At 39.5% G+C, this 18,258-nt stretch overlaps 1 protein-coding gene across 3 annotated transcripts in view; it reads right to left on the bottom strand.

Moving 5' to 3' along the window:
• Positions 1-18,258, bottom strand: part of LOC138747522 (uncharacterized) — a 168,439-nt gene that overhangs the window by 123,805 nt on the left and 26,376 nt on the right. For all 3 annotated transcript variants that reach the window (XM_069906807.1, XM_069906825.1, XM_069906815.1), the window contains exon 5: positions 1,255-1,320. In XM_069906807.1, the coding sequence (XP_069762908.1) occupies positions 1,255-1,320 (66 nt within the window). The remainder of the gene's footprint in view (positions 1-1,254; positions 1,321-18,258) is intronic.

Here is an 18,258-nt window from a genome sequence, read left to right on the forward strand (position 1 = left end):
TATTTTATATATAATCAAAATGTTGTTAAAAAAATTCTGTTTATTATATTTAAATTATTCATATCTTTACAAATCAAACCAAGGATGTGTGGTACACCACTGTTTCACAATATAGAAGTCATTTCCTGATTAGGCTGTTCATGTGAAAATCTATTTTCCTAACAAATTATCATTCGCTGAAAATATGCCTAGTTGAGTGCCAAATACTGCCAGGCCAGACAAAACAAGATCTCAAACTGTCAGCCACACAAACCAGATGGACTCATCCCATGGGCTAACTGTGGCACCATGGTCCAGTACTGATATTCAAATCTATCGATGCATATACACAAACTCCAACATGTCAGTTTGTGAATTTAAGTTCAGCTCAATAAATATCAAATAAAAACCTTATAACATCCTTACCTTTATTGGTCTATATACGATCCTGAACCTATCACAAAGTAGTTAACTCTTAACTGGCTTCTGAAATGTCCAAACAATTCTGCTGCAGTTTTGGATGGACAATAAATGTTGGCCAAGCCAATGCTATAGAAAAGCTTTATATATTTTTTAAAAATCTATCCACACCATGCCAGCCTGATAGTTACTGTAAAAAAAAATAAGGTAACCAATGACCATGCCCTTCTTTGGAATCGCCACCCTACTCTATATGGTATTAAAAATGTAATAAGGTTACTGCTGAGAAGAAAATAATAAACTCCATCTGGCAAGTGTGAGCAAAAATGCAAAATTCCTATAATAAATCCAAAATTTACAATATTAACACACACAGATTTTAAGGAGTTTGAAATTACAGGTACATGATCCTTTATCTGGACATCTAAAATCTGTAAAGCTCCAAAATCCAGCAAGTGAGGAGAGAGGCTGCCAGCACTTGGGGGGAGGTAGCTGAGGTCCAGCGCTTGGGGGAGGCGGCCGGGTGACCGGTGCTTGGGGGAGACGGCCAGGTGACTGGAAGGGGGTGAGGGTGGATACAGCAGCACAATTCGGGTGGGCTTTCCGAAATCCGGAAAAGTCCAAAATTCAGAACAAACTTTCCCCCAAGGGTTCTGGATAAAGTATCTTGTACCTGTACCTATGTTTGAAATGGTTCAAACATAAAGTTGCAGATTGGACACAGTTCTTTTCCTTGGCTAAATGGGTCAGTTGGCCTACTCCTGCTCCTATTTCTTCTTTTTGTCTGTTACAATCTTTGCCTTAGTACCCATTTCAACATTGTAATTTTAATGCCAGTTTCGATGCTACTCCTACCTGTTCAGTTTTTTCTTCAAAAATCTTTTGAATTAATTTCTCTTCAACTTTTTTTTCCATTATTTTCTTGAACACCAAGAAAAGAAAAGAAAGTGGTTAGATTGGATGAAATGCAGAAAATAGGAGTTCATACATAATTTTCAATTGCAGATGGAGAATACCATATTGTTACGCATATAATGCGCATGTTATATGCGTGTGCTATATGAGAATATTTTTACATGTTGAAAGAATGCTCACAATTTATAGTGGCCATGGGAAAGTCGAACCAGCAATTTATAGCGAGCATGGGAATCTAATAGCAGCATTAAAAGAACGAGCTCAATTTATAGGGGGTGTGGGAATGTAATAGTGACATTGAAACAACATACACAACATATAGCTGGCATGGGAAAGTTGAACCAGCAAGTTATAGCGAGCATGGGAATGTTATAGCAAGTGTGAGAATGTAATAGCCGCAATGAAAGAACACGCACAATTTATAGCAAGCATGATAAATTTGAATCTTGGGATTCAAATCCCAAGTCTGAGTGCCATAGTATTCTGAGAAACAGGATATTCTGACTAGGGCACTGCACCTTATCAATGATATTTGCCCAGTCTTGCCCCTGAGGGAGAAGATTAACATATCAAGTGCCTCTGATCTCAGACAACATTAGCATGTTTCTGCCCTATGGCATTAATTTAATCATTCTCATTACATCAAATCAAACCATAAATTTCTCAATTGCACATGTTTTTAACAAGACAGATGTTAAGGAAAAACTTTTTAAATCATGGCAGAATTAAAATCCTGCTTAATTCTGAAGACTGTCTTTGATCTATTTAATTGATTCCTTTCCAAAAATTGTTAATGTGTTGCAGGACATCATCTATATAATGGGTGATTGACACCTCTGAGGGAAGTTGGGTGAAAATTGTGGAAGATTAACTGTGGGACTATGGAATGTGTTTGGCCTCATGTCCCAAGTAAATATGAATTGCTCTTGTAAATCGGAATGTAGAACACTACACCTGTATGGTATATGCGTGTGTGTGTGCTATACAAAAATATTTTTACTTAATTTATGATTTTTTTGCACATTATATATGTGCGAGCATTATATTTGTGAAAATATTGTAATTAATAAAATGTGAGGTTATTAATTTTCTAGCAAAAAAATAGAAAAGCTGAGCACAAATTAAACTGTGACAAAATAGTAAATATTAGCTTGGAGTGAAATCTGGGTGTGCTTGGATATGAGCAGCAGTACATAAACAGAAAGGTATAAGAAGTGATTATGAAATCAAAGACATGTTAAACCTTGACATTTATTGTGAGGATGGAATTTCAAAAAATACAAGGATGTCTTGCTGCTGTTACAGATTATGTTATGTTTTATATGTTTTAAAGGAGATAAATTGTGGCAGTTTTTTTTGTGTGGGTCATATACAAAAATTTCAAAACAGATCTCATTTAAAATGCCAAAGTTCTGCTCAAGCCAGACAGTCCAGGCTCTGGATGCCTATAAGGTCTTCACAAGTAGGTGTTAATTGGACATGCTGTAGAGTAATGGATTATTGATTTGAAAAGCAACAGACGAACAAACTCAGAAGATTAGGATCGGAGCCGCAGTTCAGCAGCAGCAGCTGGGACTGGAACAGGACAAGCTTGTGGAAAAACCCCATTTGGAAGACGGGTTGTGAGTTCTTAGTTCAGCCTGGTCGAAGCCCTTGTGATCCATACAAGAGGAAATGGTTGGCTGTATAATGTTTCACTTGAAATAAGGGAAACAGAAAAGGAACTCTATGGTAATCTGAAAGAAAGAGGTTATTATCTGAAAAACTCTGATGGGGCAAGTTTCTTCGGCAAGACGCTGAAGTGGCTGATCAGAAGGGATCAGTTGTGGGTGTCCAAAGAGCAACAAATCTCTCTCTGAAAACAAACAGGAACCTTCCTGGGGGTAACCATTTACCTTTCAAGCACCAAAGCCTGGTGAAATTCATAAATGTTAAATTTTGTGCACAGTATAAGAATTGCCTGATACCAGTGAACTTGGAGGACTGTGAATCAAATAACTTTTCTGAACTTACAAACACATTACATACCACACCCGTGTGCTTAGAATTAGAAGGGGGTTAAGTTAATAGCAATAAGCTAAAATTTGATCCTGTTTTCATCTTTAAAGATAATTAAAGCAACTTTTGTTTAAGTAACCATTTGTCTTGGTGAATTTCTATTGTTGCTGGGTTTTGAGGTCATCTGGGTTCATAGCACTGCAAGCATACAGGTTAAATACATTGTAAAGCTTTAATCTACCCTATATTTGTCTTAGTTTTAGTGCATTGTATGTTCACTTCTTTGGTTCCAAGTGTATGAGGCTGTCCTATTAGTAAATAACACAAACAATGAGCTCAAGATCATTAAAATTGAAACAATAAGCAATAATCTCATTTGCAACAAAGTACTGAAAGGGATTGATACAATAGATCAGTGGTACTCAACCTTTATCTTTCCACTCACATACCACTTTAAGTAACCCATATGCCATTGGTGCTCTGGATTGCTTAACATGGTATGTGGGTGGAAAGAAAACATTTGAAAAGCACTGTTTTAATCATACCATAATGTGCATGGTTTCATAACTCCAAAGGAAATGGGCCAATGACAATTTTTCTCAAGCAAAATATTTCAGTAACAATTGTGTCTAGAGCAGTGATTCTTAACCTTCCCTTCCCACTCACATACCACATTAAGCAATCCTTCACTAAACACAGAGCACCAATGGCATAGGGATTACTTAAAGTGGAAAGAAAAAGGATGAAAACCACTGCAATAGATATTGAGAGGTTTCTTCCTCAAGTTGGAAAAATCCTATGCCTGATGTCAGATGTACACATGCAGTTCTGCCTTCAGGAAAGCATCCAGTCTTTCCAGAGTACCCAACTCAGTATTAAAAATCTGTGCTGACCAACTTACTAATATATTCACAGATATCTTCAACATCTCACTCCAGCAGAACATGGTACACATCTGTTTCAAATTGACATCAATTATACCAGGGTCCAAGAAGAGTGTGGCAACCTGCCTAAATGACTATCATCCAGTGGCACTCACATCAACAGAAATGAAGTGTTTTGAAACCCTCATGTTGAAGCTTATCAATTAATGTCTGAGTGTCAACATGGATACGTTTCACTTTGCCTACCATAGCAATAGGTCCATGGCAGATGCCTTTTCACTGTCTCAACACAAAGCCCTCGAACACCTGGATAGCAAAGATGCATACATCAGGATGCTCTTTATTGACCACAGTTTGGCATTTAACATCATCATTCATGTAAGAGCTAAAGGCTAGTTGTTTACCATTGTCAGCTCAGCTGTGGGCTATGGCGGTGTCCCGTGGTCCAGAAATTGCACATTTGGTATCTCCCAGTGAACATGCACGGTGGTTACGCACAGTTGGGGCAGTTAGTTAGCCTACATTCATTGTAATGGCAGAATAAATGGTGAGTGAGTGAGGCTCTGATATTTTCTATTGATTATTACATGTTGGCCATTAGACATTACATGTTACGTTACCAAAGAACTGGTCATTACTGTTAGTCATGTTCGCAAGGACATTACATTACATTACATTGATTGTTACCATGTTATGAGTCCATTTGTGTCCACTAATAAACAATTTAAAACGCATCTGGACTTTGTTAAGAATTTATTTGAATGTGTCACAGAAAAGAGACCTATTAGCTTCCGAGCGGCTTTTTTATGGATAGTAGTCGCTACATTTTAGTCAACAGAAACTATTGAACAGGATTGAATTGGATTGTTGGAACATCCCTCTTTGGTTTCGAGTGATACTCAAAGCAATATGGTGGCCATGTTGGAAATATCAAGTGCAAGTTGCTGACAGCAATCTGCCTCCATCAATCTGAGCATTGGCCACAGAGGGGTCCAGGGCTTCTAATGTCCTATGGTAGAGTTATTTGCCAAGAATCACAGTGACTGCAGCCGTGGCGGAAACTTGCTCATTGATAGCAGTGCATCATAACCATCAGAAGCGATAGGATTACTTTTATGAATTCCTCCTGTGTATTTATTTAGTTTCAACACAGTTTGGAGGTGTTGCCATTTGTCCATTGGTTGATTTTGTGCTCTGTGGACAGTTGGATGGAGACGCATAAAATGGCCGCCGCCACTGAGGCACGATTAAAACCACTGCAGAAGTCATTGACTGAATTTAAAGTCAGAAACTTGGAAGTGGCTGAAGGTGTGCCACAAAATGGTGGTTAAAAGGATGAAGATGCAAAATTCAAAATGTGCAACTTAAACTGGAGAAAGAAACAAGTATTAAGGCAACATCTGACATGCAGGATGAAATGCAACTGGATGACAGTATGTCGAATATTGGAAGCAGGAAATGCAAACCAGGTTCTTCTGGATCAAGATCCAGAGTTTCTAGTACTGCATCTACATGTATAAAGGCTAAGGCTGAAATGGCTGTTCTTGTTATATGATAAAAATTGCTTAAGGATAAACATGCTTTGGAAGAGCAGTAGGAGCAGCTAAGGAGTCAGCTAAGGGGGGAGAAAGAGCAGCTGGAGCTGGAAGCAAACATTGCTGCTACCTGAGCCAAAGTGAAGGTACTACAAGCTTCAAAGGGATCTGGTGTTTGAAGTAACTTATCTGAAGTGTCTGATATGGAGCCATATCTTGAGAAAGGACAAAAGGAAAAGAAAATGTTTAATGTTAAGGCAGATCCTTTTGAACCACAGTAACAAAACATGCATACACATGGTCAAATCCTCCCAAAGTACAGTGTTACCAATCCACAAACACCAATAACAACAACCACAGACAGAGATATAGCTCAAATCCAATCTTTCACCACAGCTCCTTTGACACTCCAGTCAAGCATCAGAAATCTGGGTGAACATGCGACATCTCCAGCTACATTACCTGCCACAAGCAAAGGTGAACAGAGCAACATATTCTCAGTCATGGAAAGGCAAAATGAAATCACTGCACCATTAATCCAGCTACAGTGTCTCTCTTCCATGCCCAAGAAGGAGATCCAAGTTTTTGATGGTGATCAACTTCAGTACCAAGCATTCATTAAATCCTTTGAATGCAATATTGAAAGTAAGAACAAAAACCCCAGAGATTGTCTCTATTATCTGGAACAGTACACAAGAGGACATCCAAGGGAACTTCGAAGGAGTTGCCTATATATAGCCTCGGGCAGAGGATTCAGGAAGGTTAAGTCTTTACTACAGGGGCATTTTGGTAATGAGCATAAAATTGCAACAGCTTAAATGGAGAAGGCACTTCCGTGGTTGTCAATAAAACTGGAGGACACAAAAGCTCTACAAGCATACACCCTCTTTCTAAAAGAATGTTGTAATGCCATGGAAGGCAACTACATCATGAGCTTAACATGCCTGCTAATATGCTTGTCATATAAGGAAGTTGCCCTAACTGCTAAAGGATACATGGAGAACTGTGGTCTGTGATTTCCAGGAAAAACAAAAAGAGCTACCTTTAAGAATATGGTAGATTTCCTTGAAAGGCAAGTGAAGATTGCAACACATCCAGTATCAAAGACCCTTGGAGAAATATAAATTTGGACCCTTATTTATTGGTTGGGTGAAGGGACTATATAATAATCCTGTAGCAAGGATGGCGACAAATAGTCAAACTTCTTCCTTTTTTAAATTAACGCGTTCAACTCGTCAAGGTTGCCAGCCCTCTTTGCGTTGGTCATTGAACCGTTAGCTCAGGCTATCAGGCAGAATGAGAATATTACAGGTATAAGGATTGGACAGGATGAATATAAGATTAATTTATTTGCTGATGATGTTTTAATATATTTAACTAATCCAGATCAATCTTTAATTTATTTGCAAAATTGTTTAGAATTATACGGCAAATTATGTGGAATTGGGATAAAAGTGAAATAGGAGGATATATATATATATATATATATATATATAAAACTGAAATATTGCCAATTTCTGAAGGAAATTATGATCAATGTAGACAAATTAATACATTTCGATGGACTGATAAAATTAAGTACTTAGGGATAATGACTGACGTAAATTTTCAATCATTGTATAATTTAAATTATGTACCATTAATGAGAAAGATTAGAGCGAATTTGACTAAATTGAAGGATTTATCTTTAACTTTAACAGGTCGAGTAAATTGTATATAAAGATGAATATTTTTCCACGAATTCAATATTTGTTTCAATCGATTCCTTGTTCTCTTCTGAAATCTTTTTTTCAAGATTTAAATAAAGTAGTTCGAGAATTTTTATGGAAAGGAAAATTAGCTAGAGTAGCGATACATAAATTGACCTGGCAGTATGCTTTGAAAGGTTTGCAATTACCTAATTTTTAAAATTATTATGAAGCAGCTCAATTAAGATTTATTAATCATATGTTAGATGTTTCTAATCCTCCTAGTTGGGCTAGGGTGGAATTGGCTGCGATATTGGAATCTTGTCCTCATCAGTTTGTATTTAAATGGAATACTGTTTTATTACAGAAATATAATGTACCAATTTTGAAACATTTATTAGAAATTTGGACAAAAAGGAATTTATTATTAGGATCAAAAGTTTATCAATTCAAACCCAAATATATCAAAATATATTGATTCCTTTTTCATTGAATATTAGAGTTTTAGAAGATTGCAGGATTGTTTTGAAGAAGGTAATTTTTTATCATTTAATCAGCTTAAAGAGAAATTTGGGATTTTAGAGAATTCTCTGTTTGTTTATTACCAAATTAGGGCATTAGCGAAAGATCAATTTGGAAAAGAAATGAAAATTTCTAAGTTAACTAAATTTGAATTTATGGCTTTATATTTTTCAGATAGGGGCTTTATATCACAGATGTATACATTATTACAAGATACTAAGGTTTTAAAAAAATTTAGATACATCTAGGATTAAATGGGAGCATAATTTAAGTTGTGAGATTAGCCAGGAGGATTGGGAAAATAAATGTTATGATGGGTTGACTAAATTAATTAATGTAAGGTATAGTATGGTTAATTATAATTTTTTGCATCAGTTATATTTAATACCTAAAAAATTGAAAAAATATGGATTTAGTTATTCAGATCTGTGTTTTAGGAGTGGATTATGTGTTGGAACATTTATACATTCTGTTTGGTTTTGTGATAAAGTTCAACCTTTCTGATTTAAAATTAGGGTTTTTCTCCAAAATTTCTTTAAAATTCAATTTCCTTTAGATCCAAAAATTTTTTTGTTAGGCTATTTTACTCCATTAGTGGACTTGGGGTTGGATAAGTTTCAGACAGCGTTTATTCGTCTAACATTGACAGTTGCTCGTAAATGTATAGCCATGTCTTGGAAAGATGAAGTGGAATTAAATTTAACTCAATGGCATAAAGAGTTGAAGTCATGTATTTATATGGAGAAAATAACATATAATTGAGCCTTTGGCTCAACAGGCTTAGGCAAAAGCAGGCGAGGAGAAAGGTAAGTGGCATTATTTTAGCTCAGTCATGCCTATGGGGTTAGTGCTTTGTACTGGATGTCAGATGTGGGAACCATGGGTGTGTCCCACCCTCCCAAATAGCCACATCTGCGTCAGGTGCACCGAGATGCAGTTCCTTAAGGACCGAGTTGGGGAACTGGAGCTGCAACTTGAGGACCTACGGCTGGTAAGGGAGAGAGGAGTTGATAGATTCAACTTTCAGGGACATAGTTACCCCAAGACCAGATGTGTCAGGTAAGTGGGTAACAGTCAGGGGAGGGAAGAAAAATACCAGGAAAATGGAGAGCACACCTGTAAATATCCCTCTCAGTAACAGATATATTTTGTTGGATGCTGTTGAGGGAGATGACCTGACAGAAGCTGGCAGCAGTGACCAGGTCACTGGCACTGAGCCTGGCATGGTGGACCAAAAGGTAAAGAGGAATGCAGTGGTCATTGGGGACTCCATTGTCAGAAATACAGACAGGAGATTCTGTGAGCCAGATAGGTATGCCCGCATGGTGTGCTGCCTCCCTGGTGCAAGGGTGCGGGATATCTCAAATCGGGTCCAGGGTATTCTAAAAGGGGAAGGCGAACATCCTGATGCCTTGCTACATGTGGGTACCAATGACATAGATAAAAAGAAGGAGGAAGTACTGAAAAAGGATTACAGAGAGCTAGGACAGAAACTAAGAAATTGGACAGCCAGGGTGGTGATCTCTGGTTTGCTACCTGTGCCAAGTGCAACTGAGGACAAAAATGGAAGGTTAAGAAAAATGAATGTGTGGCTGAGGGGCTGGTGTAAAGGACAGGGTTTTGGCTTCTTGGATCATTGGGATCACTTTTGGGGAAGGCATGACCTCTACAAGAAGGATGGGTTACACCTAAACCCAAAAGGGGTCAATATATTGGCAGCTAGGTTTGGTAAAGCCGTCGGGTGTGGTTTAAACTAATTTGTCAGGGGGGTGGGAACCTGTATGATAGGGCAAAGGGCAGAAAAGATAAAACAGGAAAAGTTAGGTTAGGCACCAAAAGTAAAAAATCAGAAAGAGCAAGGAGGGTGAAAAAAGCAAATCTGAAGGCTTTATATCTTAATGCAAGAAGCATTCAGAACAAGGTAGATGAATTAGCTGTGGAAATTGAGATAAACAAATATGATTTGATTGGGATTACAGAAACATGGCTGCAGGGTGGGCAAGCCTGGGAACTTAACATCCCGGGGTATATGATATTTAGGAGGGATCGGCACGAAAGAAAAGGGGGTGGGGTAGCATTGATGGTGAGAGAATGGACCGACACGACTGACAGAAAAGATATCAATCGGAAGATGCGGAATCTATATGGGTAGAACTGAGGAATAGTAAGGGGCGGAAAACGTTAGTGGGGGTGGTATATAGGCCTCCAAATAGTAGTGTAGAGGTGAGGGAAGGCATTAAAAGAGAAATTAGAAAAGCGTGCAATAAGGGAACAGCTGTCATCATGGGAGACTTTAATTTGCATATAGATTGGACTAGCCAAATTAGTAAAAATACTGAGGAGGAGGAATTCCTTGAATGTTAACGGGACGGTTATCTATATGTGTCGAGGAACCAACTCGGGAGCAGGCCATTTTAGATTGGGTATTTTGCAATGATAAGGGGCTAATCAACAATCTTGTTGTACGAGGCCCTTTGGGTAGGAGCGATCACAATATGATCGAATTCTCACTCGACATGGAGAGTGATGAAATTAAAACCGAGACTAATGTCCTGAAATTAAATAAAGGGAATTATGATGGTATGAGACGGGAGTTGAGTAAGATTGATTGGGTGGTGTTTATGGGGGAGTTGACTGTGGATAGACAATGGAAAGCATTCACAGATCTAATGGAGAAATTGCAAAAATCGTTTATACCGGTTTGGCATAAAAATAAACCAAAAAAGATGACTCAACCGTGGATAACAAGGGAAATTAGAGACAGCATTAGGTCCAAAGAGAGAGCATATCAATTGGCCAAAAAAAGTACCACAACCGAAGACTGGGAGCAGTTCATGATGCACCAAAGGAGGACAAAGGGATTAATCAAGAGAGCAAAAATAAATTACGAAAGTAAGCTTACGGCAAATATAAAAACCGACTGCAAAAGCTTTTATAAATATGTCAAGAGGAAAAGACTGGTGAAATCCAGAGTAGGTCCTTTGCAGTCGGAATCAGGGGAATATATAATGGGGAATAAGGAAATGGTAGACCAATTAAATTCTTACTTTAGTTCTGATTTACAAGAGAGGATACAAATAACCTCCCATCGATGTTGGGAAACATAGAGACTAATGCAAGGTAGGAACTGAAAGAAATCAGTGTCTCTAAGGACATGGTCTTGGGGAAATTGATGGGATTGAAGGCAGATAATCCCAAGGGCCTGATAATCTACATCCTAGGGTACTTAAGGAAATGGCCATTCAGATAGCAGATGCTTTAAGAATTATTTTCCAGAACTCGATAGACTCAGGATCAGTACCCATGGATTGGAGGGTAGCTAATGTTATCCCACCATTTAAAAAGGGGGTAGAGAAAAAGCGGGGAATTATAGGCCGGTGAGCCTTACATCAGTAGTGGGCAAAATGATGGAATCCATTATTAAGGATGTAATAGCGGATTATATGATTAGCAGAAAAGGGATCAGACGGAGTCAACATGGATTTACAAAAGGTAAATCGTGCTTGAAAAATCTATTGGAATTCTTTGAGATGGTGACAGGTAAAATAGATGGGGGAGAGCCAGTGGATGTGGTGTACCTGGACTTCCATCCAAAAGGCCTTCGATAAGGTCCCGCATAAATGACTGGCTTACAAAATCAAGGCTCATGGGATTGGGGGCAAAGTATTGATGTGGATTGAGAACTGGCTGGCAGGTAGAAGACAGAGAGTTGGGATAAATGGCTCGTTTTCTGAGTGGCAGGCGGTGACCAGTGGGGTGCCACAGGGATCTGTACTGGAACCCCAGCTGTTCACAATTTACATTAATCATCTGGATGAGGGGATTGGATGTAATATCTCCAAATTTGCAGATGACACTAAGCTAGGAGGGGTTGTGTGCACGGAAGAAGGGGTCAGGAAGCTCCAGTGTGATTTGGATAAATTGAGGGACTTGGCAGATACATGGCAAATGCACTACAATGTGGATAAATGTGAGGTAATCCACTTTGGTAATACAAACCGGAGGGCAGATTACTATTTGAATGGCAATAGATTAAGAGATGGGGAAGTGCAGAGAAACCTAGGGGTATTGGTACATCAGTCTCTGAAGGCGAGCATGCAGGTACAGCAGGCGGGTAAAAAGGCAAATGGTATGTTGGCCTTCATATCAAGAGGGTTTGAGTATAGGAACAAGGATACCTTACTGAAGCTGTACAGGGCCTTGGTGAGACCCCACCTGGAGTATTGTGTGCAGTTTTGGTCACCTTATCTAAGGAAGGATGTTCTTGCAATGGAGGGAGTGCAGAGGCGATTCACCAGGCTGATACCTGGAATGGCAGAAATGACTCATGAGGAAAGATTGCGCAAATTGGGATTGTACTCGCTGGAGTTTAGAAGATTGAGAGGGGATCTCATAGAGACCTATAAAATTCTGGCAGGACTGGACAGAATGGATGCAGATGGGATGTTTCCAATGATGGGAAAATCCAGAACCCGGGGCCATGGTTTGAGGATAATAGGCAAACCATTTAGGACCGAGATGAGGAGGAATTTCTTTACCCAGAGGGTGGTGAATCTGTGGAATTCATTGCCACAGAGGGCAGTAGAGGCAGGTTCATTAAATATATTTAAGAGGGAATTAGATCTATTTCTTCAGTATAAGGGTATTAAAGGTTACGGAGAGAAGGTGGGGACGGGGTACTGAACTTTAAGATCAGCCATGATCTCATTGAATGGCGGAGCAGGCTCGTAGGGTCGAATGACCTACTCCTGCTCCTATCTTCTATGTTTCTATGTTTCTATAACAATTATGATTTTTTTTTGTTAAAATGTGGACACATATGAAGAATATGAATTTAGTAATATTGTAAATTACTGAATGTTTTTGTTTATTTTTAATACTTTTCCCTTGACGGATTTGTTGTGGGAGGGGGGAGGGGTGGGTTTGTTTTATTGTTTTATTATTAGATTACTTATTCTGTAAAAGTCTGTTTATTCTTATTGAAAAATATTAAATAAAGTCTTTAAAAAAAAGTCACTCCAACAGTGAGCAAAGATGTGGGGAGGTCCAAATCATAGCCTAATCCAAGAATAAAAGGAAGTATTTTTGCCACCACTGTAGCAGTTGCAGACAAGGAAAATGATGGAGGAACTAAGGAAAAAGTGTGTTTGCCTGCTGTGAAGAGCTGTTGTTCTGCAGAGGTGGACATGCTTTGGAGATGTGTCCACAGTTGGAAAAGAGGGCGCATAGTGAGAAAATCAATTTCCTAAAAGAAAATGGAGTATGTTTTGGCTGTCTGTGTAAAGGACACATCAACAAAAACCGCAGGAAATGACTTGAGCTTCAACATATGTAGTTCAAAGCATCCTAGATGGCTGCATATCCACCAAAGAAAGAAGGAAATGGAAAAGGAGCAAGTGGAAAAAGAGCAAGCAGAAAGAAAGGAACCAGCTGAAAACAGTGCTGAGGACTCTGTTCTGACAAGTAGTCTTACTGGGGCCAGTGAAGATATCTGCAAACTCTTGATAGTGCCTGTACAAGTGAAGGCCTGGAAGAGGAATGCACTGTATCATTTTGCACAGTGGGGGTATGAATAACCTTAATCTTTGGGGAAGAAGGTGAAGGATTCTATTGAGAATTATGGGTCAAAGGAAGGTAATTGAAAGCAGAATTGTTTCAGGCTTAGAGTTCACTGAACTGGACAGCAGTGATTTTTGTGATCTCCAAGTATATACACTCAGAAGACTACGTCTGTGCACAATGGAAACATCCCACATCAAAACGATATCAATAGGTCGTGTTCATCTACCTAAAGGAACATTCATATACCTGAAATTGACTCTGAGATAGAGTTGCTAATTGGCTTAGATGTACCAAAGGCTCTGAAACCACTAAATGTAATATGAAGTGTGGGAGATGGACCTTACACTGTTAAAACCATGCTTGGTTGGATGATTAATGAACCATTTGGAGGAAAAATGATATCGCTCAGGAGCAGTCAGTGACAGGGGTCAACGGGAAATCAGTTGTGAAACTTGATGAGCTGTGGAAACAGCACTTCAGGACTGACTTTCCTGAGTGCCTCAGTGATGACCAAGAACTTCAAGAGAAGCAGTTCTTGAATTTAGTCTCAAAGTCTGCCAAGCTAGTTGATGGCCATTATTGCATTGGATTGCCTTTAAATGGAAAGTCCTATAAAATGTTGGTTAATCCCTTGGATGCAAAGTCTGATCTGGAAGTTCCAACAACATGAAGCATTATGGTTTTTTAAGATGGATCTGTTCTTCCTCATCTTAATCACAAAATGGTGGATGTGACTTCCTTAATCCCTGGTGCACAATCTATTCTCAGTGATCCAAAAGCCGGTTTTGCATCTTCTGTTCCTGCTGAAGGTGCTATTGTTGAAGTTTTAAAATATAGCCAGAAAGACATGGATGCTGCAATGTGAGCTGAAAAACAAGAGCTTGCAGTCCAGGAAGGTATAATGTTGGAATGGAAACAGAAGTATGAGGAAAGCCTTGCACAGGGTGCAGAGATGAAAAAAAAAATTGATGAATATGCTAAATTCAGTTTTCAAATGGTGGAAACCTATGACAAAAAGAATGAAGAGGTCAAGGGAGAGCTAGAGAGAGTAACAAAGAAAAACAGCAAGTCATAAAGGAGATAAATTCAATTGAAACATTTTCTGAGTTGTTCATATTATTTGAGAAACAAAAAGAACTACGGGAATGGATGTGTTGGATTCAGGATCTTCATAAGGTTGACAGATACTTCAAATCCACAAACTTTGGAAAAGTGACATCTGCTCATCTGCATCATTTTGCTGGTGGATGGTTACCTGTTACTACATAATAACCATGGTCAGCAAAAGAGCAAACGCAAGAAGAATTACCTAGATCCAATTCACATTGTTAATACCTATGCCAGTGGTTCTCAACTTTTTTCTTTCCACTCCCATACCACTTTAAGTATTCCCTATGCCACTGGTGCTTTGTGATTAGTAAGGGATTGCTTAAGGTGGTATGGGAGTGGGAAGAAAAAGTTTGAAAACCACTGTTTTAATCGTATTTCATTGACTTGTTATGTGTACAATTTCAGAACTCTAAAGGAAATGGGCCAATGACAATTTTTCTCAAGCAAAATATTTCAGTAACAACTGGGTATAGAGCAGTGATTCTCAATCTTCTCTTCCCACTCGCATACCATCTTAAGTAATCCCTTACTAACCACAGAGCACCGATGGCATAGAGAAATTCAAGAAGGGGAGAGTGTTATAGGAGATGGAACAGGTGAGTTTGAGATCAGGATGGAAGACGGACACAAAGTGGATGAAACTGACAAGCTCATTGAGGCTGCATGAGGCAGTCCCAATGTAATTATCTATATACCACAGGAAGAACTGGGGAGTCTTGCCTAAAAACAGGCAGGTGTAGCTGGGACCCATGCAGATAGCCATGCTACTCCTTTGATTTGAAGGAAATGGGATGAGTTGAAGGAGAAGTTATTTAGAGTGAGTACAAGTTCTGCCAGGCAGAGGAGAATGGTGGTAGAGGGTGACTGGTTGGGTTTTTACTCCAGGAAGAAGCGACGTGCTTTCAGACCTTCTGTGTGGGGGATAGCGGTATGAAGGGATTGGACATCCATCGTGAAGATTAGGCTGTCTGCTTCGGGGAATCTGAAATCATTGAGGAGATGTAAGGCATGTGAAGTGACGTGGATGTAGATGCAAAGCGATTGGACCAGGGGTGAAAGGATAGAGTCAAGATAGGACAAAACTAGTTCAGTGGGGCAGAAGCAGGCAGCAACAATGGGTCTGCCCATATGGTTGGCCTTGTATATCTTGGGTAGGAGGTAGAAATGGGCAGTGCAGGAATGGGAGAAAATAAGGTTGGTAGCCATGGAGGGAAAGTGACCAGAGGTGATGATGAAGATGGTTTTGGAGACAGTGTCTTGATCTGTGGTGGAGGGGACTTGTGGGAGGGGTCAATAGAAGGTGGTGTCTGAAAGCTGTCGTCTAGCCTTGGCCAGTTCTTGAAAAGTTTATTCAAAAAGCTGCTAAAATAACATGATATTGTTAAAGGGTCACAGGTCTGTCGATGGAATTAGAATTTCCTTATATAATGCTGTAACAGTGGAAGAAACCCAAAAACTGGCTGACCTTATTTTTGTTGTTTTTTGGACCTTTACCTTTGCACACTACACAGACTACAGACTTTACTGATCCAGACTGGTGGTAAATATCACTTGCTGGTAACTGGTCTATGAAGAATAAGGAAAGAAGATCTACATAATGTTGGAATTTACTGTATTTGATTGATATTTATAATTGGGTTATTATTATTTGAGAATAATAATTAGGGGCAAGTATTGTTTATCATTTTCAGTTCAGCTGCAGGTGTTGGCGGCACCCCAGGGTCCGGAGGCTATGCATGTTTGGTATCCTCCAGTGCTCATGTGCTATGGACTGGGGGTTGGCGCATGCACAGGGGTTGTGCGCGGTTGGAGCAGTTAGTTAGCCTGTGTTGACTGTAATGGCAGAATAGATGATGGGTGAGTGAGACTCCGATATTTTCTGTTCAACATTACACGTTAGTCATTAGATGTCACATTCTATGCTACCAAAGAGACTGATCATTACTGTTTTTCATGTTAGCAAGGACCACATTATGAGTACATTTATGTTCACTAATAAACAATTTAAAACACGTCTGGACTTCGTTTAGAATTTACTAGAATGTGTCACAATAAAGAGCCCACTTATCCTCCGAGCGGCTCTTTTATGGATAGTTGTCACTACAATGTCCTCAAAACTGATCAGCAAACACCAAGATCCAGGACTTAACACCCCACGATGTAATTTGATCCTTGATTTCCTCACCTACAGACCACAATCAATGAGGATTGGTAAGAACATCTCCTCCACAATCTCCATCAGTACCAGAGCACCACAGGGCTACATTCTTAGCCCTCTGTTCTATTCGCTGTACACCTTTGACTGTGTGACTCAGTACGACAACACCATCTACACATTTGCTGACAATACCACGGTAGTGTGTTGCATAAAAAGGGGCGATGAGTCAGCATACAGGAGGGAGATTGAAAATTTGGCCGAATGGTGCACCAACAATAGACTCGCTCCCAATGTCATCAAAACCCAGGAGCTGATTGTGGACTTCAGGAAGGGAAAACCATATGTATACGATCCAGTGATCATTGGGGGTATCAGAGGTGGAGAGGGTGAGCAAATTTAAATTCCTAGGAGTCACTATCTTGGAGACCTTTCCTGGATGCAACACACTAATAGGATCATGAAGAAAGTATGTTAGCCCCTCTACTTCCTCAGGGGTTTGTGGAGGTTTGGTATGACATCGGAAACCCTGGCAAATTTCTACAGATGTGTGGTGAAAAGTGTGCTAACCAGCTGCGTCATAATCTGGTATGGGAGCACCTATACCCCCGAGCAGAAAACCCGGTAGTGGAGATAGGCCTGGACATCACAGGTGAAACCCTATCCACCATCAAGAACATCTATAGGAAACGTTGCCATCGGAGAGCAGCAGCAATTTATAAATTGCATCTCTGGACAAGGAAGGCACAGTCTGTGCAAGGAAGGGACAGTGACAATTCTGCATAGGAGGAAAACTAGCTTTGGGAATGAATGCCTTCACCATTTAATTTTCAACCACCAAAGAAAATGTTCTGCTTCTTAAATTCTTCGATCGAATGATCAGAGATATACCAATGTATGAATATTTTCATCTGTTGATAAATGTGTGCATTTCTTCTTTCTCTTTAACACTTATCTGTGACCTATGGCAATCAAAGATAAAGGAAAGAATTGGTATTTGGCCAGCACCCTATGTTGAAATGTAAGAGGAGGAGGAATAAATCTCTAGCTTGACAGAATATTTTTCCTCTCTATCTCTCCCTGTGATATCAAAATCTCTTATCATTTTGAAAACCACAAGTGAATCATATCTTAATATGTTCAGTTGTAACCACTCATTTTTAATTTCTCATTTCTGACGTCCTCTATACATTAAGCATTCTGGCAAATATTCTCTTTGGCTTCGCTTCGCGGACGAAGATTTATGGAGGGGTAATGTCCACGTCAGCTGCAGGCTCGTTTGAGGCTGACAAGTCCGATGCGGGACAGGCACACACGGTTGCAGCGGTTGCAAGGGAAAATTGGTTGGTTGGGGTTGGGTGTTGGGTTTTTCTTCCTTTGTCTTTTGTCAGTGAGGTGGGCTCTGCGGTCTTCTTAAAAGGAGGTTGCTGCCCGCCGAAATGTGAGGCACCAAGATGCACGGTTTGAGGCGATATCAGCCCACTGGCGGT

Source organism: Narcine bancroftii, chromosome 1 (assembly GCF_036971445.1).
Source record: "Narcine bancroftii isolate sNarBan1 chromosome 1, sNarBan1.hap1, whole genome shotgun sequence".
In the NCBI taxonomy this organism is placed as follows: domain Eukaryota; kingdom Metazoa; phylum Chordata; class Chondrichthyes; order Torpediniformes; family Narcinidae; genus Narcine; species Narcine bancroftii.